The sequence below is a fragment of the Triturus cristatus genome, chromosome 10 (genome assembly GCF_964204655.1).
Source record: "Triturus cristatus chromosome 10, aTriCri1.1, whole genome shotgun sequence".
Taxonomy (NCBI): domain Eukaryota; kingdom Metazoa; phylum Chordata; class Amphibia; order Caudata; family Salamandridae; genus Triturus; species Triturus cristatus.
Window position 1 is genome coordinate 361283901 of NC_140593.1, and position 24918 is coordinate 361308818.

At 48.4% G+C, this 24918-nt stretch overlaps 1 protein-coding gene across 4 annotated transcripts in view; it reads right to left on the bottom strand.

Annotated features, from left to right (window-relative positions):
* LOC146789441 (ATP-binding cassette sub-family B member 5-like) overlaps positions 1–24918 on the bottom strand; it is a 1226636-nt gene that overhangs the window by 257021 nt on the left and 944697 nt on the right. For all 4 annotated transcript variants that reach the window (XM_085631579.1, XM_085631577.1, XM_085631580.1 and 1 more), the window contains 2 exons: positions 16117–16278; positions 3437–3592 (listed from right to left, as the gene is read on the bottom strand). In XM_085631579.1, the coding sequence (XP_085487705.1) occupies positions 3437–3592; positions 16117–16278 (318 nt within the window). The remainder of the gene's footprint in view (positions 1–3436; positions 3593–16116; positions 16279–24918) is intronic.

Sequence of the window (24918 nt, forward strand, 5' to 3'; positions counted from 1 at the left end):
GTAGCCGGGAAAGAACATCTCATCGGGCGGCATAATGACTTTGAAGAAAAGCTGGCATTGGATGTTCGTATTAAAAAAGAAGTGGCGATGTGGTATTGGGCTATTGTGGAGATGGAGGATGGCCCTTTTCTACTGCCGGAGACCTTGTGGGGAGAGTGCTTGCCGAGGATTGCTACAGAAGAACAATGGCAAGTAACTATGTTGATTCTATATAAGGTGGTAAAGCCTGCGAATTTAAGAAGGAACCATCTGTTCACTCTCCACAGGGCGTATTGGACTCCAAAGAGGTTGGCCAAATTTAAGGATGGTGGAAACATGCGGTGCCCTAAATGCAATAGCCCAAATGAGGATGGCATTCATATGTTTGTCACATGCCCGGCGATCAAGGTTTTTTGGGGCGCTGTGAGTAATTGCCTATTAGTGGTGCTGGAGCAAAGTATCAAGGTAAGCCCCGAAATGATTATTACAGGAAGACTGGACTTACAAGGTAAGGGCCTTGATGATAAAATTAAGTTGGTGTTCTATGCTATTTTGTTGGCCCGGAGGGAAATTTGCAGAATGTGGGTTTCTCCAGATCCTCCGACAGATTTGACCTGGATTAGAGCTATGAGAGGTATAGGTAAATTGGACATGGCGGGTCAATATAAAAAGAAGTATAGATTTTGGACTTTATTCTTGAAACACTATGGGTGAAGGGTAGGGATATAAGTTGTTTAAACCGTGGCTCATTGAAAAGAGAAAAAGAAAGAATGGTCCTATGATTAAGCTGCTTCGAAATCTCTTGGAGGAAATTTGCTTTGGTAGGCTTGGTCATGGCATGGTACCCCCTCCGACTCCTAGCAAGCAATAACATCTCATATATGAGACGAAAATCACCCTAGGGCGTTATAGAGAGAGAAAGGGTGGGAAGTGGCGTATGAGGACAAGAAAGAAAAAAAAAAAATACCAGAGTCATAAAGCTTTCTGGCACAAGACCCACAGCTCCAGGTAGTGATGCCTGTGAGGACCTACACCCATTCCCCCTTGATGGATGGGAGGAGAGCATTTAGTGTCAAGCGAATCGCCCACCACTACAACACATTGATGTGGGTCTTCCCCAAAGACTAGAGACCTCTGATCGCCACCTCTTCCTGATGACATCCCCAAACCAGCAATGATGCATTTGTCAAGACTGTTAGCTCTGGATGGGGCAGCGAGATGGGTCCAATTGCAGTCCAGCAGCCATCCCTGCAGACCATTCACAGTCTCCTCCAACACCTGGATGAAACCTGATAGGTTCCCTCGTCGCTAAATCCACTAAGACTTCAGATTCCACTGCAGAGCCTGAATGAGACACCGGGTGTGGTCCACCAGCAGGATGCACAAGGCCAAGAGGCTTGGAAATCTTGGAGCTGCTCTCACTGAGACCCAGATCAAAGGTTGAAACATAAGGATCATAGCCCAGATTTCCTGGACTTGTAGAGGAGGAAGGAAGGCTAAGAATAGCCGAATGGCTCCAATGAAGAGAAGTCTCTCTGAAGCAGTCAGGTGTGACTTCAGCACATTGATGGACAATACTGGACATAACAGACTGGCTGTCACCTGGATGTGGTTGACGACTATGTGAGGCGAGCCTGAAAGGCATGTTCTACAATGCATCTAAATAATGTCCGAGGAGGCAACTTGAATTGACAGACCTGAAGGCAAGGGCGGCAGAGGACAAAATCCATTTTCCAAATGCCTCCATGAGTTTAATCTCTCTGTTTGGAGGGTAGTGGGAAATGCATTTGGGTTTAGCCTGCTAGTGGAGGCTTGAACGACTGGACTCTCCAGTTGTTGGGTTCTGTAGATGAAAAGAAAGATCTCCTGCAGCTGGCCTGTTCCGTCTGGCAAATTCTCTATTGACAGGTGGGAAAGATCCTGATTTCACCGAGGTGCCCAGGAGATTTTCATTAGGGGCTTCATTGAATGGGAGGAGTGGCACTGAGGTCTGCCCTTGCTGTAAAACCTCTGTGGGGACATTTGTTGTTACTTGCATTGAAGGTAGCAGGAGGTCAAGGACTTCTGCTGCCCTCCTGATGACAACAGCAAAATATTCTGATTCTTCTGAGGAGACAGGTGAAGAGTTACGTCCAGAGTCGGGAGAAGTGTCTAGGCCACTGGCCTCCTGGAGGCTTAGAAATAAATTCTCCTCATCATATAGCTGTGAATTGTCATTGCTGTCATCATTGTTGTGGGGCTTCAGGTCTGAGAACCATTGGGGCATCTGAAGCATTCCCTCTGATTCCTATTTGGATTGATGTTGAGATGGGTTCAACTTCCACCAAGGCCGCATGGGATTCTCTTCCAAGTCCGAGAAGTCAATAGGCTCTTCCTCCGGCACTGGCAGCGTTGGTGTACCATGAGGTACCAACATGGGTCTCTGCACTGCATGAGTAGTCAGAGTCGACTCCAGAGTTGGGGCGGACCCCACACTGGGGCAAGAGGCACAGTCGGGATCTGATCTACTGGTGGTAACATGACTGGAGGCCTCCTCGGATTAATAGGGGCCAAGGGTGCACCAGACAGATCTAGTAGGGTACCAAAAATCCACAACATAGCCTCTTCAAGGGTCTGGATCTACTGCAGCATCACTGATGGTCCTGGAAACTTGGTCTGTATCAGGACTACCTCTGGAATGGGTTCCATAGTAGAAAAGTAGGAGATAGAGGGGGACCCTGGCATCTGTGTGAATTCTTTTCAGAAGAGTGGTAGAAAGAAGGGAAGTTACTTTCGACTTTTTAAGTTTTTGCTTTGATTTTGACTTACCTGAAGAATTGAAGTGGGATTGGCCACCTCTCTCAACAACAAACTGAGAAATAAGAATGCATTTGCCCCCTCGACTAGGACCGGGTCTTGCAATGCTCAGTGATGTAGAGCTTTGCCTCATGGTCTCAGGGGGCCTTCAGACTCCTTGGAGCATAGTCACTGTGCAATTTTGAGTCATGCGAGGAGCCAAGACACCAGAGACAGACCTAGTGTGAGTCCGTCTCTGACATTTATTTGTGGTAATCTTTACAAGATTTAAAACCAGTCGTCTTGGGAGGTAACATATTTGCATACTAGAAACAGTGTTGGAAAAAGTAGAGAGACCCGGAGAGAGAGCTATGGGTCCACTTTAGAAGGCATGGACAGGAAGGACATGGCGTCAGCGCACATAGGTAACATTTGTGTGTGGCCCGACGTCACTTCTGGAGCAGGACGAACCAGACGTGGAGCTGCAGAGCAGAATTACTGAGAAAAAATCTCCGGATTCAACCTGGCGCCTGTGGATGTTCGCAAGGTGATGAATCTGTGGTTAGAAGTATCCATCAGAACGGCATCACTATGTAGGCCATAGCTCCGAAAATGCACTTGCACTACAAACTGGCGAAATATCACAGGAATACACTTCAAAGAAACACATGCACACTGTTACCTGATCATCTTGGACGTTATCTTCATCCTCGTCTGGCAACACATACTTTATGCTTCCTCTTTTGGCAACAAGACCATTTAAAGTAGGCACATTTTGAATTTTCACATCTTCAGTTTCTGGTGATGGCACTTCGGTGCCGTCTGCTGCATGTAAAGTCTGAACATAAAAATGAAGAAGGCAACTATTGGTAAGCATTACATTAAGGAAGTTCAGTGATCATTCTTTTGAACCTAACACACACACTTGAATATTTGTTATTTGTTTACTAGGTGATTGATGATTTCATCAAATATAGAGGAGGTTAAAATATTGAAAAAAATCATATGAAGTTCAGTTTTATACCCAAGACATGAAACGTATAGCATCAAATTAAGTAACGCAACAAGCATGCCTGTAGGTGGAGGAACACTTCTCAAAGATGAATACTGATTTAGAGTCTTTACTTGCAATTTGCATATCCCTACCTTCTCTTCAGTGAGTCATCTACTCCACCTTCCCCTGCATAGCTCTGGTATACACCGCTGCTTCTCTTACCACTCCTTTACATGTCCATTTTGAAACCAGGACAAAAAACCCTCAGCATTGAATCTCTCTGTAGAGTAAGCTATCGCTCATCCAGGTTGCTATAGTGGTGATTCCCTTCCAAAGTGGATTTGTTAAGAACTGAAAAGTGACAAAAAAGGGCTATTTCTCCATTGTATGTGAATCATCTGGAGCCGCCATTGATCCATCATGTCACCATGATGCAAACATGAACTGTTTCTGTTTAAGTTATGAGAAGAAAATACTACAATATGCATAGTGTTGTAGAAATAACTGACGGGGGTTAAAAGGAGATGAACCTCCCACTAATCAGAATGAGCCACTGTGTGACCAAAGGGCAATGATTGGTAGGTAAAGGAGACTGCAATGAAACTAGTGGCAAAATACTAACACATTTTCCCAAATATTATTTGTTTTACATTTTGCATGAATTTAAGAAATTTTGATAGTTTGTGCAGGGATAGGGGCTTGAGACCCCAAAATATTCTTTCCACCTCTTGGAGTCAAGTTAAGTTACCCACCACCTAATAATGTAATAATGAAGAGATCTGTGGAGCGCCACATCTTACCTTAACCACTTCAAATGGAAGGGTGATAAACATACAGAACCATCGAGATTGGTGGAGTAAGAGGGGTAGAGTCCTGCGGGATGCCAGGACTGCCCTAAATTCCACAAGCATTAGTCTCTTCAAGGAGTATTTCCAGCTACATTACTTACAGTCCAATCTCATACAAAACAAATCCTTATTTCTATATTAAATCACAAACCAAACCACATGACTTGATTTAAAATAGGAATAAGGATAAATTGTGTCTGAGACTGGACTATAGTTATCGTAGAAGGAGATTCTGTATTGCTAATGGAGATATTTATGTCTACAGAATGGAATAGAAGGCTAAACACTTCCAGGTCAGATAGCAGGTTTTTGTGAATTCAGACAAGAAAGGGTACACAACTATGACTTAAGATGTTCCCCCTTTAAACATCCGGATTGGAACGCCGACAGAATATTGTAAGCTAAGGTTGAGTGGCACAACTAGCTTATCCGTTTCCTGATACTGAACCTAGACATCAGGGCCGGACAGGGAACCAAAACAGGCCCTGGCAAAGTGCTCGACCCTCCCCCCCCACTCCCCCCCTCACCCCCGGGGGGTTGGGGGTACGGGCGAGCTCTTGGCAACGGCCGGTTTTCGGATGATTTTGTTACAGGGTCGATTTTGCAGCTATGCTGCAAAAACGGCCCTGTAACAAAAACGGCCTCCAGGGGCCCAAAACCGGCCCCCACCCGTGCGGCCCACCAGGGGATTGCCCGGTGCCCGCTACGGCCAGTCCGGCCCTGCTAGACATAAAAGGGTCTTAATAATGTGTTTCAGCCCTATCTGCGGCAAGATCTTAAGAGACAGGGCCACACAAAGAAAGAGGAGGACTCCCACATAGGTAGATCAGAAATCCCATGTTTTCAAACGAAAATATATAATAATAAATTATGAAGCCTTTTGGACTGAGACAAGTATTTTTAAATATTGAAATAAACCAAATACAATAGACAATTTTACATGTTTATGGATCTGTTCGGTGGAACCCTTCATTTAGGAACAATTGTAAAGCTATATTATTGGGATATAAATGTGATAATCATATTTCGCTCGGTATTTTTTTTAAAACTATATTTAAAGTTTTGTTCTTACGACATTAGAGAATTACAGCTTTCGAGCCTTAGGTCTCATAGGAGGTGTCAAAGATGATTGCGATACAAAACAATCCTTATACATGGTGCGTGAGAAGAGACAGCAAAGAAGTCAAAGGCTTATTAAAATGCATATACTAAAGGAGTGATAGTGAATGATCTATGGTTGCAATCTGCGTTCAAATTGCCACTTTTTCAAGCATGTCGAGCATACATTTAAGGGAGTATCGCTATCCAAGCTATTCCATAACCTTCCAGGCTATCCTGTCCTCTGCCAAATATGTTTGCCGCTGTTTCCATGTCTTTAAGTCTAGATTTGGCGGGCATTAGCATCGTGACGTTGGTCGACATTGTGCTACAGTATACCAAGCCAGTGTCAGAGGGCGGGGGCCCTCTCCCCCACTGCATCGCTTCGTGCTTTTTTTGCCAGGACTAGGGCCAATGCAGTATATTTGCGACCTTCTGCTCGATTTTTTTTTACATATCTAAGAGCGACACTGTAGGCTCGTACACGGATCATTTTACCCACCTTCAATAATATTTTCAATCAATATTCATGTATGACAGGGCATGTCTAGGCAAAACTCCTGCACCCCAGCTAGGACAGTTCAAGTCCTCTCTTAGGCCAAACCTTTTTGATCGTTCGGGAGTGTGGTAAAATCGATGTATAATCTTAGAGTAACCAGTCTGCCATGGAGGGACACTTCCCTTGTAGCTGAGCAGCGAACAGGAGGCCCATAACTAGTCCGTCATTTCTCCATATGGTTCCAGCTGCCAATGAAAAGGGAGGGCTCTTGGCCCACCCGCCCGTATGGCGGTGCGGCGACCGCCCTTACCTCCGGGACCTCTCGGGGGTGGGGCGTGTCCTTTGGGGCGCGCCCTGCCACCGATTGGTTGCCACCCTCCCTTGACCCGGATGCCGCTAATCGACATCCGGGTCGGGGGGGAGGGGGCGGGCTGCTGAGGGGGTTAAAGAAGCGGGGAGCGCCTAGGTGACCCTCTTGGTCCTTGGTCGCTCCCCCACACCGGACGTGCCCTGCGCTCGGGGCTTCTTATTTTTTACTCCCCAGCGGCCTCCCTACGCCTCGCGAAGAGGCGGTAACATCATTTTGTTTTTCATTTTGCAGGTGCTGTTCGTGTCTGATCTCGCGTTTCGGAAGCAGACGGGGAATCGCGTTCACGTGGGACGGCAGGCAGCGGCTTCGGGAGCACGAAGACTCGCCAGGAGGCATCGTGTGGTCCGGGAGTCCGATCTCGCAATTCGGAAGTTGAAGGAGGCATCGTGTGGTCCGGGCGTCTGCACGAGGGGGGAACCGAGCGTGTGATCCGGCGGCGGCAGCGTGCTAGGAAGTAACAGGTACCGGGAGGCGGTGGCACGCCCCTCCTGCGATCGTTCACTGTGTGTGTGAGGTCCCAAGCTGTTACGTGCAATCTAATGATTTTGTGTCTGATGGGGGAGGTTTGTGACTCATTACTTGCCAAGATCCCAGGTCCAAGTCCCATTCATCTGTATACAAGGGTTGTTTTTACCGAGTCTCGGCAAGAAGACAGAACATCGTGTGATTCTGAGCAAATCACTTAATCTCCCCGTGCCTAACAAAAGCAAAGATTGGCATTAGCTACAGGAAGCCCATAAGTCTCTCTTTAACACACGTGACTCAGCAGTAACCGGGTGCCATCGCGTGTAGGGGTGGGGGAGTGTCTCTGTATGCGGTGAGCCAGCTCCGTGGCCTGATTTAGGCATTGAGCGTTGTACATACCCTTGCAAGTTTTTTTTTCTAAATATCAGCAGGAGGATAATTTAGCAGCGCTGTTGCTGTTTCTTTTGGTTTCCAGCTGCTGATGCGCGAATGGTGTCCCGGGTCACCCATTTGTACGAGCTTTGCGCATTTATTAATCGCCTTTTTTGTTGTTTCATACCAGGAAGGCGGTGCCAGTACCACTGTTGGGGGTTTTAGGTTTTCAACTGCATCCCTGCAATTCCGGGTAGGAGACGCTGAGTGGTGAACGTCAGTGGTGGTCACAAGTCCAATTCCGGCTGGGAGTGCGCAGGATTTGAACGGTAAGAGGAGAACGGGGGGCTTGCATTTCATTGCTTCTGGTAGCCGCCGGGTGGGTCTACGTTAGAGTTTACTCACCCCTGACAAACCGGATAAGCCGGGGCGTTGCGGTTGCATGGTGCTTACAGCCCCCTGTACATCCTCCATCTGGTGAAGGTAAGAAGCGCACGTGAGCCTGTGTTGGAATATTAGGAGTATAGGAGTACGCAGTCATGTCGGGGGCGAAGGGTAGTACAGGAGGGTCCAGGATGGAGGTTATGATGCAGGCCATGATGCGGGAGATGAACAGTATTAATAGGAGGTTGGGGAAAGTGGATGAACTGGAGGCCCGCATGAATGAAAGGGTTGCTGATCTCCCAGGTCCTTCAGGCAGGCCCACGCGGCAGCGAAAGGCACCCTTGTCAAGGGGGGATTTCGTTAGCCCACCCCGCAAGTCTAGGGCCAAGAAGCCCAGGCACGGTGCCCCAGCCCCGGTAGTTCCGGTTTCAATTCCACCCACGGTTCCGGTACCTCTTATACCCGTGCCAGTAGTTCCGGCGCCCGCGGCACCGGCTCCTGCCATACCGCCGGCGCCCCTTCTTGCGGAGCCTCCTTCCCCGTCCGTGCCACCGGCCACTCCGTTGCCTGCCACACCAGTGCCACCGGCCATCCCCCCTGGGGCGCCCCCGGTCCCAGCGGGTAACCCAGACGCGGTCCCTCCCGCATTGGTATCTCAGATAGCGGCTTTACTGCCTTGGCTGCAAAAAGGGGGCGTGTTACCTGCTTCATCGGATCACGCTGCGGATGCAGCACAGCTGGTAGAAAGGATAAAAGCGGCAGCGGTGGCCGGCAGTACTGCAGTTCCCTCATCTTCTTTACTTACAGGTTCCGGCCCCGCCCAACCGAACGCAGATGGTGGTCAACCGGCCCGGGTGGCCGACAATAGTAAGGAATTGGCGCTGCCTCTTTTGGGGGACGGGTCAATACCCTCCAGGAGTGAGAATTTGGCACAACATGTGTCCCAAGCAACGAAAGAAATGATCTGGGCGGGAAAATATATTTACATATTTTCATTATTACTTTATAGTAGGGAAATGGAACGTGCGAAGATACGGAAGGAGTGGATGCTTCCGAATGAATGGAGGGCAGAGTGTTCTAGATTTAGGGTGGAGGAAACTTTGCTCAATTGGGTTAGGGCTTTCACAGTATTCACGACCGTCATGGCCGAACGGCCGCCCAATGTTCAGGCGCCATTGGCTTGCTACCAGAGTAGGATTGTGGGGTGGAGTGAACAGTACCCAGGGGATGCCTGGAAGGAGTATGATGTCAATTTCAGAAAAGCTAAGGAATTTGACGCATCGCTGGCATGGGACAGGGTTGACTCTGTGTCTTGGCATAAGCAGTTCTCAGGGAATGCAGCCCCACCCCAGCCCAACGGTGAGGGCAGGGGGTACTCCGCCAGACCCCAACAGCCCTTTCGGTCGGCCCAGGGGAGTGAGGTCCCGGGTAGGGGTAGGGGGGGGGGTCTGAGAGAAAAGGGGTGTGCTGGGATTTCAATAAGTGCTCCTGCACAAGGGCCCCTGGCACCTGTAGATTTAGGCATGCATGTTCGGTCTGTGGTCACCCTTCCCACCCCGAGTCATCGTGCAGATCCAAGCAGGGCAACCACAGTCAGAGGGGGAGGGGGAAGCCAGAGTAGGACAGATAATTTGAATATCCCCTCCCCTATAGATGTTTTGGCAATGATTCCTTGGATGAATAGGTACCCGAACCACACAGCGGCCACTCTGCTTCAGGAAGGTTTCTCCCAAGGTTTTAGGATCCCGGCAGGGGGGTACACGGGTAGCACACATTGCAGGAAACAATTGTCGGTAAAACAGAACCCCGCAGTGGTGGCTGCGAAGATTAGCAAAGAACTGTCTCTGGGCAGGATAGCTGGCCCTTTCCTGAAGGTGCCTGTACCCAATCTTGTGTGTTCACCACTAGGGGTAGTACCCAAAAAAGAGAAAGGGGAGTTCAGACTGATTCACAACCTGTCGGCACCTAGAGGAGCGTCATTGAATGATGCTATTGATGAGGGGATTTGTAGTGTAAAGTATGCCTCCTTTGACCAGGCAGTTGACTTATTGCGGGCGCTGGGGCCAGGGGCAATGATGGCAAAATCAGACATAGAATCTGCTTTCCGTCTCCTCCCAGTCCACCCTCTCTTAGGTTTCACTTTTGAGGGCAAGTTTTACATGGATAAATGCATGCCCATGGGCTGTTCCATATCATGTGCTTACTTTGAGACGTTTAGCTCATTTTTGGAATGGGTCATGAGAGAGGCGACGGGCCATCAGCGGGTTATGCATTATCTGGACGATTTCCTTTTCCTAGGTGCAGCGGGATCTCAGGAGTGTGCTTGGGCATTGCAGGAATTTTGCGTGCTCATGCGGGCTTTTGGGGTTCCGCTTGCGCCGGGGAAGACGGTTGGCCCGTCCACCTGTTTGGAATTCCTTGGTATCGAAATTGACTCAGTGGAAGGATGCTTCAGGTTGCCCAGGGACAAAGTGTCGAGGTTTAGAGCAGCCCTGCGTCGATGCCTACGCACAGACAAGGTTACCTTGCAACAGCTACAGGAAGTGGTGGGGCAACTGAATTTTGCACTGCGGGTCATCCCAATGGCACGCCCTTTCTCACGCTCCATTGCCCAGGCTATGAAAGGGCTACAGGAGACACATCACCACACGAGGTTGTCATCTGAGGTTCGCCAGGATATGCGTATATGGATGGCATTCCTGGAGGATTTTAATGGCAGAGTAGTGTGGTCGGGTCCACCCGCCACATCAGCAGAGTTGGGTTTATGGACGGACGCTGCGGGGAGTGCGGGCTTTGGCGCCATCCTGGGGACCAAGTGGGTCGCACAGCGGTGGCCGGCAGACTGGAGAGCACGGGGTCTGATCGCCAATATCGGATTCCTGGAACTCTTCCCAATATGGGTAGCATTGATGGTCTGGCCGGAACACTTATGCAACCAATCCGTGGTGTTCTGGTCTGATAACATGACAGTTGTGGAATGTATAAACCAGCAGGGGGCACGCTGTCCATTTATACTCCGCTTGATAAAGGAGATTGAGCTGCGATGCTTAAAATTGAATGTGGTTTTCAGAGCCAAGCATGTCCCTGGCATCCTGAACGATGCAGCTGACTCCCTTTCTCGCTTTAAAATGCAGGCTTTCAGGGAACATCTTCCTGCAGCAGACCCCTCGCCAGCGCAGTTCCCGGCAGGACTTTGGCAGATTGGTGCCCCAGATTACAGGACCTCGTGGTTGCTAGCCTAGCCCCCAGGACCAAGACGGCTTACGAAGGGGCGTTTTTGTCTTACCGGGCCTTCTTGGGGCAGGAATGGGAGGTTAGGTGGGCCCAGGAGGACAGCTTTGCAGCTTACTTAGAAGCGATGCATAGGGAAGGGCGCTCAGTGGCGGCTGTGAGCAGACATAGGGCGGCGGTCTCCTTCTTCGCACAGGCTAAGGGCATGCGAGATCCCACTAACACCTTTCTGGTACGCAAGGCCTTGAGGGGTTGGCGCCGTTTACAGGGTTACCGGGCTGATAAGAGAAGGCCCATTGGACTAGCACGGTTGACAGCCTTATTGGGGGCACTCCACAGTGTCTGTAGCTCTGAGTGGGAGGTACTTCTGTTCAAGGCTGCGTTTTCCCTGGCATTCTATGGGGCTCGGAGGATTGGGGAGTTAGTTGCTGGATCAAAAGCTGATAAGGTGGGCGGCTTACAGTGGGCCGATGCGAAGATAAGTGAGGTCACCATGTGGATAACAATTCAGAGATCAAAAACTGATCAGGAGTCTCGGGGTCACACCATAGTGCTCAACCGGGCCCGGGCCAACCTTGCTGCCCGGTTTCTCACGTGGAGGCCTTCTGCAGGCAGCAGGAGAGCACGGCGGGGGGCGCACTGTTGTGTCACGCCGACGGTACACCATTGACTAGGTACCAGTTTAGGCGAGTCTTAGAGCTAACTGTTAGATTGGCAGGTTTTGATCCAAAAGAATTCGGCACCCACTCATTTAGGATTGGGGCAGCAACGGAGGCAGTGGCGAGGGGTCTCTCAGTTGAGAATGTGAAGAGGCTGGGGAGATGGTCGTCCGAACGTTACAAACGTTACGTACGAATTGACATGTTGTGACAGGATGGTGCTCACACCTGGTATGTTTCTCGTTTCTTGCAGTTTCTCAATCCTGTGACGCAGGGGAGGAACTCGCCACCGGGCTTCAACGATCGACGCCAGCACAGCACGAAGGACACAGGAAATTGGCAGCGAACGTCTTGTGGTCTGATAATGTCTGGGCCTGGTTGGAGGGATTTGCTAAGTAAGCACGCTCCTGGCTTAGGTCTAGGTAAGGGGGAGGCCAGATCGTCGGTTAACAATGCTGGCCTGTGGCGGTAGGGTCATGACCGGTGAGCAACTATTTTAAGGTCTGAGGGGGCGGGCATCATCCTATGGAGGTTCCCGCCCAGGGGGAAGGGACATTGGCCCCTTCTAGAACTTCAGGGGTAAGGTAACTGGTGCTTCAAAGGGGCGCGGGTTGGGGAGTCACGCTTTCCTTAGGCTGGTAGCCATCCCGCGCGCGCATACTCATGACGTCACCGGATGGCGCAGAGTAAGGGCCCTCCTTAAGTGGGTAAATGAAGTTCACGGCGTGGACCGGGTAATTACCGGGCCCGGCTGCGCATGCGCACATCTTTAGGGGAGGCGCAGCTAGTAGGACCTGACACCGGTTAGCGACCTTGCCATATGGCCCAGAAATGTTAGTATACAAAAATGCAGAGGAGGATGTTAGACTCGGTTAGGAAACAATCTGTATTAGAGTTTTTGTTAAGGATAGTCGCTCACACCTGTTGACAATAATGTATCTAATGTCCTGCTGATTTTTGTATAACTGTTTATCGTGCAATCATAAATTTTATTGTTTTATAACTTAATAAATACGGCCGGGGGGTCTTGCGACCTCCCGCCTTCCAAAGATACCACGTTCTATGTTCCTGTGTCTGGGGGTGGGTGAGGTCATAGGGAGGGGGCGGCAGCCAGTCACTGACCATGTGAAAAGGGGGGGCTCTTGGCCCACCCGCCCGCATGGCGGTGCGGCGACCGCCCTTACCTCCGGGACCTCTCGGGGTGGGGCGTGTCCTTTGGGGCGCGCCCTGCCACCGATTGGTTGCCACCCTCCCTTGACCCGGATGTCACTAATCGACATCCGGGTCGGGGGGGAGGGGGCGGGCTGCTGAGGGGGTTAAAGAAGCAGGGAGCGCCCAGGTGACCCTCTTGGTCCTTGGTCGCTACCCCACACCGGACGTGCCCTGCGCTCGGGGCTTCTTATTTTCCCACCCACCATCCTTGGAGTACGCGGTTGATGTGTTGCTAGTCCGATTTAGTGTGTACATTGCTAGGATGTTGTTAGCTTAATTTTTCATGCGTTGTAAAATATAACTGAAATGTTTATTTTCTGATGTGGTTTTCTGTAGGACTTTCTCTCCCAGTGTAGTGTCCGATACTGTATCCGGAATGTTATGTTGATGATGTTGATTTCTCGTAGGCCTTTCTCTCCCATTGTAGTAATGGTACTGTATTATGTGTTGCTGCTGCAAATGTGTTTAGGCCCCTTTTTTCCCCTTTGTAGCTCTACGGTGTTATACATGATGTATGATTTAGTCAGTGTAGTTATCCTTTAGAATTTTTCCCATAGGTCGTCGTATTTATTAGGAATGGGGCGTGCGGTAGGGTCATGACCGGTGAGCAACTATTTTAAGGTCTGAGGGGGCGGGCATCATCCTATGGAGGTTCCCGCCCAGGGGGAGGGGACATTGGCCCCTCCTAGAACTTCAGGGGCAAGGTAACTGGTGCTTCAAAGGGGCGCGGGTTGGGGAGTCACGCTTTCCTTAGGCTGGTAGCCATCCCGCGCGCGCATACTCATGACGTCACCGGATGGCGCAGAGTAAGGGCCCTCCTTAAGTGGGTAAATGAAGTTCACGGCGTGGACCGGGTAATTACCGGGCCCGGCTGCGCATGCGCACATCTTTAGGGGAGGCGCAGCTAGTAGGACCTGACACCGGTTAGCGACCTTGCCATATGGCCCAGAAACGTTAGTATACAAAAATGCAGAGGAGGATGTTAGACTCGGTTAGGAAACAATCTGTATTAGAGTTTTTGTTAAGGATAGTCACTCACACCTGTTGACAATAATGTATCTAATGTCCTGCTGATTTTTGAATAACTGTTTATCGTGCAATCATAAATTTTATTGTTTTATAACTTAATAAATACGGCCGGGGGGTCTTGCGACCTCCCGCCTTCCAAAGATACCACGTTCTATGTTCCTGTGTCTGGGGGTGGGTGAGGTCATAGGGAGGGGGCGGCAGCCAGTCACTGACCATGTGGACTCACGCTCTAGACGGGGCTGCAGGAGCGGAGATCCAGGTCAGGCGCGCAACACCCATTGGACTCAAAGGGCTTCAGCCCCCCCCCCCCGTCGTGTGTGGCAGCCCGGGATGTGAGACACCCATTGGACTCAAAGGGCTTCAGCCCCCCCCCCCCCCGTCGTGTGTGGCAGCCCGGGATGTGAGACAGCTTCCCGGCGCACACACAGCCGCACCCGAGCACTTCACAGGCCTTTAAAAGACCATTTGCATGTTAATGAGGCCTCGCTGTTGTTTCACCCCTTCTAAGAGCCCCTGCAGTTCCATTTTGCCTATGACTTAAAAGATTCAGCCCCCCCCCCCCGAAATTTTTTCTTAGCCCCCCCCACCCCCTGAAATTTGCCTCTAGTTGCGCCTCTGGGTCATGGTGTGCGATGAACGAGTGCTTCGTGTCCTGTAGGTAGGGATGCACGTTCAGCCAGGCATTCTGGAAATGCAGCTTTAACTGCACTACGAATACTATAATATAGAAAGATGCCCAGTGCAGTCACGTCCCAAGTGCGGTCCTGTATACCGCCGAGATCGCAGAACAATCCAGTTAGAGTACAGGTCGCCAAGCTTGGCTATTTGCTTTTTTTCGAGCTGTGAACAAACCCCTCTCTCCTGGTGAATTGGAGGCCAGACCCCCCTCGCTCCTGGGGAGTAGAACATCCTGCCACCGTATTTAGGAAGAAGCCCGTAGAAGTGTTTTCAGTGTTACTAGCTAGGCTCAAGCGATTGCACTTCCTGAGGGTTTCTCAAATAGCTTTATCTCCAATTTTGTGGGGGGCTTCTCAATCCCTTTCCAACGTCACATGCAACATTGTTGGGCAACTATGCAACCAGCAGCACGCAAATTGTCACTATGCAATAAACTAGTATATATAGAAACGATATTTCTGTTTCAGATGTTCTGTCCCCTTCAGCAGCCATTATTCACCCACTGCCACTCCTTTGCCTTCAGTGGAGCTTCCAACACTGCAATGTTCAATATTTATGGTTTTCATTCACACAATGACTACAAAATATTCAAGGCTCTCTTAATTTTAGGTCTGGCTTGGCAGTGCAGTTTGCTGGTGACATATGGTTACCAATTTTTTAAATATACATATAGTGGGCTCTCTCATCTCATGCTATTGGCTAATTGGTGTATGACATCACCTTCCAGGAAGATCTTACTTTGGTATGCATACAGAACAATTTGCACAGTGCGCTCAGTCATCATGCGCTTTGCCACATTAATGGTTTTATCCCCTTCAGGCAGTCTACACAGAAAGCAATCCTTTCATGTTACATTTTAACCAGTAATGGTGAAGGCAATGGGTCAGGCTTTAACGTGATAAACAGCATTTTTGTAAGAAATACATGTAAACCTCAAACGTGAATACCTGTAATTACATGAGTTGAAAATTGAAGCCAGACCTATTAGCCAGACCTATTAGCCAGACCTATTAGCCTTTCCATTTTTTGGTTCAAGTTTTTGTCGGACTTGCTTAAAAATAAAAGTACCAAGGTCATTTTTCCAGTTTAGAAATGCAAATGGTATTACAGACTCATTTTATGCCCTTTTTATACTAATATGAATTTTTAGGCTTTTTAGCAAATCATCTGAAAATTTTTAATGTTTGGATTTTTATAATGATTGTATATTAATTTTATATACCGATATTTTGTATTTTTTAATGGTAGGTCGAGTGCCTTTTTCTTATTGTAAAATGTATTTTATGATCTTAATTGATCGAAATAAAGATTGAATTGAATTGAATTGAACTGAAAAGTCCATAGTCGTATGCAATTTATTTACTTATCATGGAAGTATATTATGTTAAAATATGCTTTACATTTTGTTTTCTCTACAGACTCAGTTCGTTGACAATCAACAACTCTAAAAACAAATGTTCTGAGATGAAAGGCAGTCAACAAAGTTGTCATGTCTGAAAAAGACAAAATAAATCAAAACATACCTGAGCTGTTGCTAGTGCATAGTATGCACCTTTTTTCTCCATTAATTCAGAATGTGTTCCTTTTTCAACCACTGCTCCATCCTGTAAGGCCACAATGAGGTCAGCATTCCAAACTGTGGTGAGTCGATGAGCTATGACAATGGTAGTTCGCCCTTCACTGGCCTGCGATTTAAGAGAAATATTTAACACATAAAGGTCTATAAAATCTAATTAATTTATTAATCCATTTCTTTCACTTGTCTTGTATGGAGGAAATTATGTTGCCTTGCAGGCACTTCTCAGCCAGTGCTCAGTTATACCTATATATGTGCCCGGTATAATACCTGCGGAGGAGTTCATGGATGTGGCGTGGAGCTTGTCATATTTGTGGTCTGTGAGTTGTGCCTGTCCCGAGGAGAGCAGCAAAATGGCAGATACTTCAGTTTGTGTTGCTGTATCACTAAGGTGATATAATTTAATATTATGTGGGAGTAATTCATGAAGAGAAGGAAATCAGTCTTTACTTTGTAAACGGAGAACAGTTATGTAATGTAATGTAATTTAATGTAATTTCGTCTTAAAGAGCGCAATCATACCCACCAGAGTGAGCTTCTAGGCGCTGTGTACAAGACATCTACTAACAGTCAGTAGCCTCCTTCTCCTGATGTTAAAAGAGCCAGGTCTTTAGTTCTTTAAGAAAATGTGCGAGAGCAGAAGTGGCTCAAAGAGGCTCTGGAAGACGAGTCCGCCATTTAGGACCAAGTACAGCAAAGGACAAACCCCCTCTACAATTCAAACGAAACCTCGGGGATAAGAAGAGACACACATTAGAAGAACTAATACTCCTGGGGGAGAGGGGTGATAGGGTTTGACATGGTTCTGTTGGCTGCAAGGCTCCACCTTGTGTACCGCACTGTGAACAAAGGAAAGAGCTCAGAAAATTATCCTTTGTCTGATCTGCAGCCAATGCAGGTTCCTACGCTTGCTATACACTGAATAGTGTTTTGGGAAGTTAAATAACATTCTCACTGGTGCATTCTAGACCAGCTGAAGCCTCCTAAACTGCAAAGAAGTTAAACCGAGATACACAGAGTTGGAGTAATCTAATGTTGATGTTATGAGTGCATGAACCACAACCTATTTCGCCGTATAGGGTGCAAATCCAATCACTTTCCTCAACATTTTGATTAATCCAAAAGATGATGTCGTAACTGATATAAACTAGGGGTCAGAGACAGCTGATTATCAAATTTGACCCCTAGTTCTCATTGTATATTTAAAAAAAGCATGATTTGTGTGTCGTCTGCATAGGACAGCACTTCAAATCCCAAACTACGAATTAGTGCCGCTAGAGGGATCGTATACATAATAGAGCGCATAGGGCTCAAGGGTGACCACTGGGGAACACCATACACTAGTGACAATGACCTTGAGGAATAGGGTGGGAGCCTAACTTGTGCTTTCGTCAAGATTGCAGGTTGAGAACACACTGGGCTCTCGGAAATAGAAACTGTCTTTGCAGGCAGCCCTGAGCTGTGTGCTCTCAGCATTTAGGTAAGCATGGAGGATAGCATCTGTTCTCAGCTGAGTGCCTGGGTACATTGAAGGTATGTACCTGATGCACAGAGGTGCTGGGTGAGGCGGCAGAATGAGGGCATATATGGCGGAGGGAGGGCACAACCTCCATTGTCACCAACTATGCAGTCTGAGAGGCAGGGCTCCCTCTGGAACAATGGCTGGGCTGGTGAGAAATAACAGTCACTGCATCGTGAAAATAGCAAACCGTGAAAATAAAATTCGACAAAACTCTGTTGTTGTTGTTATAATAAAACTAGGGCAGCAGACACCATGTAAAATATGTTGTATTATTATGTACCTGGAAATAAAGAAGCATCTATATTTTAATGTTTTTTGTTCTTTTAATAAAAATAACATGGGAAAATAAACATTGGAAACGACCCGTAATTATTTTAGACTGCTTGTTAGGTTTGTTTTTAATGTCATCAAAGAAACCACAGGCAAACTCACCCTTATCAATGGCATTAGTGCCCAAAACACAAGTACAGTACACACTGCACAAATACACAATCAAATGCATTCTAGGAGATGTCATTCTGTCTAACTTTAAATGAACCTCTGTACTAACGGACAATAGTCCTTCAAATTTAAAATGCATGTTGGGACGATAAGGTCCCCTGCATGATGTACAGACTTGTCCCCTGCCCTGTGTGCTGGAACTGTGTATACCTGGCATCCTTGATTTTTTGATTTTTGGTCATGCCACACACTAATCCAGTGTGCATGCTTTCACCTTGCCTGGTCTTTCGAAAATGATAGGTTCTGGACCTAGGGCCTGATTCCGGTCTTGGCGTATGGGATAATCCGCCAAGATCGGAATCAGGCCCTAGGCCCAAACATGTCCAAACATGACGGATATCCCATTCACTGTATTACAAATCCTATAGGATATAATGGACTTGTAATTTGACGGACTACCAACCCTGTCCGCCAAGATCATAATCAGGCCACTAGTCCTGAACACAGACAGGGGCACCAAGCACACCCTCATAGTGATAAGGGACTACCATCCATGCACGGTGGTGGCAGCATGCAGTGTTAGTGAAACATGTTGACAGGCATTTACCTGTGAGACCTGAAGTTACTTACCTTCGGTAACACTTTTTCTGGTGGATACAGTATCTGCCTGTGGATTCCTCACCTTTTGAATTCCCCTTGCGCCAGCATTCCACGGAAACTTTTTCTTAGCTCTCCCACGTCGACAAGAACGTCACAATGGCACGGCTCGTCTCACAACTCCGTATGACGTCACCGGAGCCATAAGAAGACCTCGTCGGGTGCTGACGTCAGTTCCACCCTTTTTTTCCATGCCTTTGAGGCGAACAGGTGGACCGACAACATAATTGAAGTATACACAGTATACAATATATACACAAATACACACAGTATATAGTTAAAGAGGAAAAGCTAAAGAAACAAAGCATTTCATAACAACCAACAGTATGGCAAGCAAAAGACATATGAAAACAAAGAAAACCTTTTCGGTATACAAAGGTAGACAACGAGGAGGAGGGTGGGTCAGTGAGGAATCCACAGGCAGATACTGTATCCACCAGAAAAAGCGTTACCGAAGGTAAGTAACTTGTTCTTCTGATGGATACCTCTGCCTGTGGATTCCACACCTTTTGAATTGAATCCCGCAGCTGTCCTGCTCCCGGAGGAGGGTGCCCACCTACTCATATCAAAAAGTCCTGCAACACAGAACGAGCAAAATGGTCATCCCTCCTCACCTCAGAATCCAAGCAATAATGCTTCACGAAAGTGTGGAGGGAGGCTTATGTTGCAGCCTTACAAATGTCCACCACAGGAACACCTCTAGCCAAAGCAGATGTGGAAGACTTAGCTCTAGCAGAATGAGCTCTGATACCTTCAGGAGGCTCCTTCTTGGCCAGAGCATAGTATATCTTGATGCACAAGATGATACACCTGGATAGCATTCTCTTGTGGATGGCTTTGCCCTTCATCCTCCCAACAAAGCCAGCGAAGAGCTGGTCGTCCAACCTGAGTCCTTGGTTCGGTCCAGGTAGAAACTGACTGCCCTCTTAGGGTCCAGGCAGTGATGTCTCTCCTCCTCCTTGGAAGGGTGAGGGGGAGAATAGAAGGTAGGCAAAGTAATAGACTGCCCCAGATGGAAAGGAGAAACCACCTTAGGCAGGAAAGCAGCACTGGTCCTAAGAACCATCTTGTCTGCATTAATAGTATGAAAGGGGGCTTAGAACTAAGAGCCTGCAGCTCACTCACCCTCCTGGCTGAGGTAATAGCCACCAGAAAAATAGTCTTAAAAGAAAGGAGCCTCAATGGACAACTATGAAGAGGCTCAAAAGGAGACCCCCATCAGAAATGCAAGAACTAAATTCAAATTCCACTGAGGCATAATAGAGGGAGTGGGAGGGAACCTATTTGTGAGGTCCTTAATGAACCTCACAACAATGGGAGACTTAAATAAAGACGGCTGGTCCGGCAAGCAAAGGAAAACTAACAAGGCTGACAAGTAGCCCTTAACCCTCGCCACTGCACAACCTTGCTGGGCCAAGGAAAGTGAAAAACTAAGAACATCCAATAAACAGGCCTTCACAGGATCAATGGACCTTTCTCCACACCACTTCACAAACCTGGCCCATCTAGTAGAATAAACAGATTTGGTGGAGTGTCTCCTGGACGATAAAATAACATCCACCACATCCAGTGGGAGAGAGAAAGAACTCAGATTGCCCCGTTCAATCTCCAGGCATGAACGTGCAGGCTCTGGAGGTGGGGGTGTAGAACCTGCCCCTGCGACTGTGAGAGGAGATCTGCCCTGAGAGGAAGACTGAGCGGAGGGTGCGATGAGAGGTGAAGATCTGTGTACCACACTCTTCTTGGCAAATCCGGGGCAATCAATATAACTTGGGCCCGGTCTTGGCAAATCTTCCTCAGAACCCGAGGAATAAAGGGTATGGGAGGAAACACGTAATGGAGTTGTGAACAACAATCCAATTAAAATGTGTCCCTCAATGCTCTCCGCATCGGAAACTGGACCCTGCAGAATGACGGGCAGTGCACGTTCTCTTGAGTGGCAAAAAGGTCCAACCGAGGAAACCCCCACATCTTGAAGATGTGATGGACCACATCCAGATGAAGCCTCCACTCGTGATTGGCCAAGAATTGCCAACTGAGACTGTCCGCACGCACATTTAGCACACCGGCCAGATGATTTGCAAACACACAAATCTGATGGGCTTGAGCCCAGGACCAGAGTCGCAGAGCCTATCTGCAGAGAAGATAAGACCCTATGCCTCCCTGTTTGTTTATGTACCACATAGTGTGGGCGGACAAAGCAGTAGTGTTGTCCGTCAGGACTTGAACCGACTGACCACGAAGGGAGGGAAGAAAAGCCTTGAGAGCCAAACGTATCACCTTCAATTCCAGAAGGTTGATGTGAAGCAACCTTTCTTCCGGGGACCAAAGACCCTTGATCTCCAGGTCCTCCAGATGAGCACCCCACCCTAGAGTGGAGGCATTTGTGATCACTGTTGCCACCGGTGGAGGAAGTTGAAAGGACCTCCCTTGAGACAGGTTGCCCTCCACACTCCACCAAGACAGCTCTGCTGCAGTGTCTCTGGAGATCCTGACCATCTCCCTGAGATTTCCGTTGTGTTGATACTACTGCCTGCGGAGGCACCACTGGAGTGCCTTCATGTGCCAGCGTGCATGGTTGACCAACAGTATGCCGGAATCGAACAAACCGAGCAGGCGTAGCACCTTCAGGACTGGAACAATCGCTCCATTGTGAAACAAATCAATCATCTCCAGAATGTCAAATCCTCTGCAGAGGTGGGAAAGCTCGACACACAGTAGTGTTCAATACTGCCCCTATGGACAGGTTGCGCTGAGAGGGCATCAGGTGAGATTTGGGCACATTTATTGACAAGCCCAAGTCGAACAACAGCCGTGCTGTTACCTGCAGATGACGCAGCACCATCTCTGGTGACTTTGCTTTGAGCAGCCAGTCGTCCAGATAGGGGAAAACAGGAATCCCCGACTTTCTGAGATGAGCCATCACCTTTGTGAAGACCCGGGGAACAGAAGTAAGATCGAACGGGAGGACCGTAAACTGGTAGTGCTGAGATCCTACAGTAAAACGGAGAAACTTCCGATGCATCTTCAGGATGGGAATGTGAAAATATGCATCCTGAAAATCGATCTACACCATCCAGTCTTCTTGCTGCAGTGCCAGAAGAACCTGAGCTAGGGTCAACATCTTGAATTGCTCCTGCCTTAGGTAAAAATTCAAGATCCTGAGGTCTAGGACCGGTCTTACCCTGCCGTCCGTCTTGGGGATCAGTAAATAACGGGAGTAGCATCCCTGACCCCTTTCCTGCTGCGGAACCACCTCTAACGCACTTTTCTGAAGACCCTCCTGCTGCAGAAGCAGCAAATGGTGCTCTGAACACCAGCCCTAGCGAGGAGGGTAAGGAGGTAGAAACTCTCGGAAGGGTAGGGGGTACCAATTTTCCACAAGATTCAAAACCCAAGGGTCCAATGTAATAGATTTCCAATCTTGTATAAAATGGGACACCCGACCCCCTATAGGACCAACATGCTCCAAGATAGGGGATCTAGAGCTGCTCTCCTGGTGTACCAGTGGTGGGGGCAGGAGGAGAGTTGCCGGGAGGCCCCCAGCAGACGACCTCTACCCTTTCCTCTGTACGATTTGTACAGAGGGTTCTGCTGCTGCTGTTGCAGAGGCTGCTGACGGCCCACAAGGACGCCGTCTTCCCAAAACCATGGGTACCTCCTACAACCAAAACCCCTAGGTTGGGACTGCAGACCTAAGGACTTTGCAGTAGCTCTACTGTCTTTGAACCTCTGTGGTGCTGAATCCGCATTTGCACCAAAGAGTCTGGACCCATCAAATGGCAGATCAAGAAGAGTAGCCTGCACATCCGGAAAGAACCCTGAAGACCTGAGCCAGGCATGCCTCCTGGTAGGTACAGAGGAACCCATCACCTTGGCTACCGAATCCACAGTATCCAGGCCAGGCTGAATTACCTGATGGGCCGCAGCCTGCGTGTCCGTCAAAACCTCCAAAAAGGAACCACAATCATTCTCTGGTAACTTAGGAGCCAACTGCTTGGCCGAGTCCATTGAGGCATGGATATACCTCCCCAACAAGCATGTGGCATTAGTAGACTTTAACGCCATACTTGCAGAAGAGAAAACCTTCTTGGCAGATTGCTCCAATTTCTTAGAGTCCCTGTCCCCCAGAGTTGTAGGGAGCGACCTAGCCGACTGCTAAGACCAGAAAACCTGCACCACCAAGCTTGCCGGCGAAGGATGGGCAGTAAGAAAGGCAGGATCATTAGGAGCAGGCTTATACCTTCTAGCCACAGTCCTTGAAACAGGAGGAGCAGATAAGGGTTCCTGCCACACCTCCATAATTGGCTCCATAAAAGCCTCATTAAAAGGCAAAAGAGGTTCAACAATAGAAGATGATGAAAGCAACACTTCAGTGAGAATATTTGACCTGATCTCAGCTGTGGGCAGTTGAAGTTCCAAAGGTTCAGCAGCCTTCCTGATGAGAGCATGGTATTGCGCAACATCCTGAGAAGACAAGGCCTTTGGCGATGAAAGCTACCACTCCGGAAGTGTCTAAACCACTGGCCTTCTGAAGGCCCTCAAATTCACCAATGGAGTTGTTGATTTGCCCTTCTTCTGCCTCATCCTGCTGGTATTCCTCTTCCTCCAGCAGCCTTTGAACTTCCCTCCTTGACAGCATCTTCAGGATCGGAGTTGATGGCGCCAAGTGCGGGTCCAGAGACATCGGCACCATCGCCGAAGGAGGACCTCCGAAGTGGGTAACAGCGCTGCTCGAAGTCGAGAGGATGACAGGACACCAGATGGCACCAGAGACTGTGAAATCGGCATCGAAAACCTCGGAGTCGGAAACTGCCAGGACGGCGCCATCAGAATAAAGGATGCAAAGGGTGCCTGGGCATATTGCTGAGTGATGCCCAAATTTAATGCAAGCAGACCCACGGAGCCAGACGGTGCACCTGTAGGGTAGGATGCCCTGGCAAGCATGCCGTACATCACATTAAGAAAATGCGACGGATCTGACCCTGGCCCAGGAAAGGATGGCTAAGGAGCCGAGTCTGAATCCACTCGAGGGCGCATTGAAGGCTGAGGCTGCGGTGCCAGGAACGTCAGACCCGGTACAGACAAAGCCACAGGAACAGAAGAAGACTCCGTGGGCTCTGGAGAATCCATTGGCACCGGAGAAACCCTGGGCGCTGGAGAACCCCTCGTTGTCGGAGAGTGGGCCGGAGTCGCTTGAGAAGGAGAAGGCAAAGGCAAGACGACATGCTTATAATGATGTCGCGGAGCTGGAGAAGGCGACCTCGAAGTCCTACCCTTCGAAGATCGACGTCAAGATCATGCCTTCACTTCTTCTTGTGTTTCTTCGACTTCGAGGTATGCAAGGTCGACGACTTCGATTTTGACCTCTTACGACCCCTCTTCTCCTTTCTCGCTCGCGCAATCAACAGCTTAGCCTCATGCACATTCAAATAGTTGATTTCGGCTATTCAGTTTGGTGGCCATTTTGAACTGGACGAGAAGGCATTAATATAGGAGGTACAGTTGTATGATTGTCGGTGACAGGCATACCAAACATCTGACATCTGTGTTCATTCTGTATTCCAGTATAGTAATTGCAATTATTTTGCAGTTACCAATATGTTTAAGGATATGTCGAAATTTCAACCGCCATCTGCATTTCTGGTGGAACCAGGAGAACCACCAATTGAATGGGATATGTGGATTGACCTATTTCAAGCATATGTGGCGGTGTTAGAAGAAGGCAAAAGCTTGCCTGCTAGACAATTGGCATTAGTTAACTTATCTTTGGGCGTTGAAGGATTGAAAGAGTGTTTACATTTACCAGGATTGGACAATGCTGGAGATATGAATGTGCATCAAAAGGCTTCGAGGCAGCTATAGGAGAGATATGGGAAAAAAGTGAACATAGTCCTTGAGAGATTTTAATTTTATTCGAGATGTCAAAAAGAGAGTGAAGGAATTGATGAATATGTGTCAACTTTAAGAGCTTTGGCAGTGTGATGTGATTTTGAACACATTACATGTGATGAAGTATGAAGAGATGAGATTTCAATGAAAAAGTGGAAGAAAGTGCAAGAAAGGCTATGGGCAGGGACACATACTACTACTTTATGGGCCGTATAATTCTAAATAGATTGCTAAACT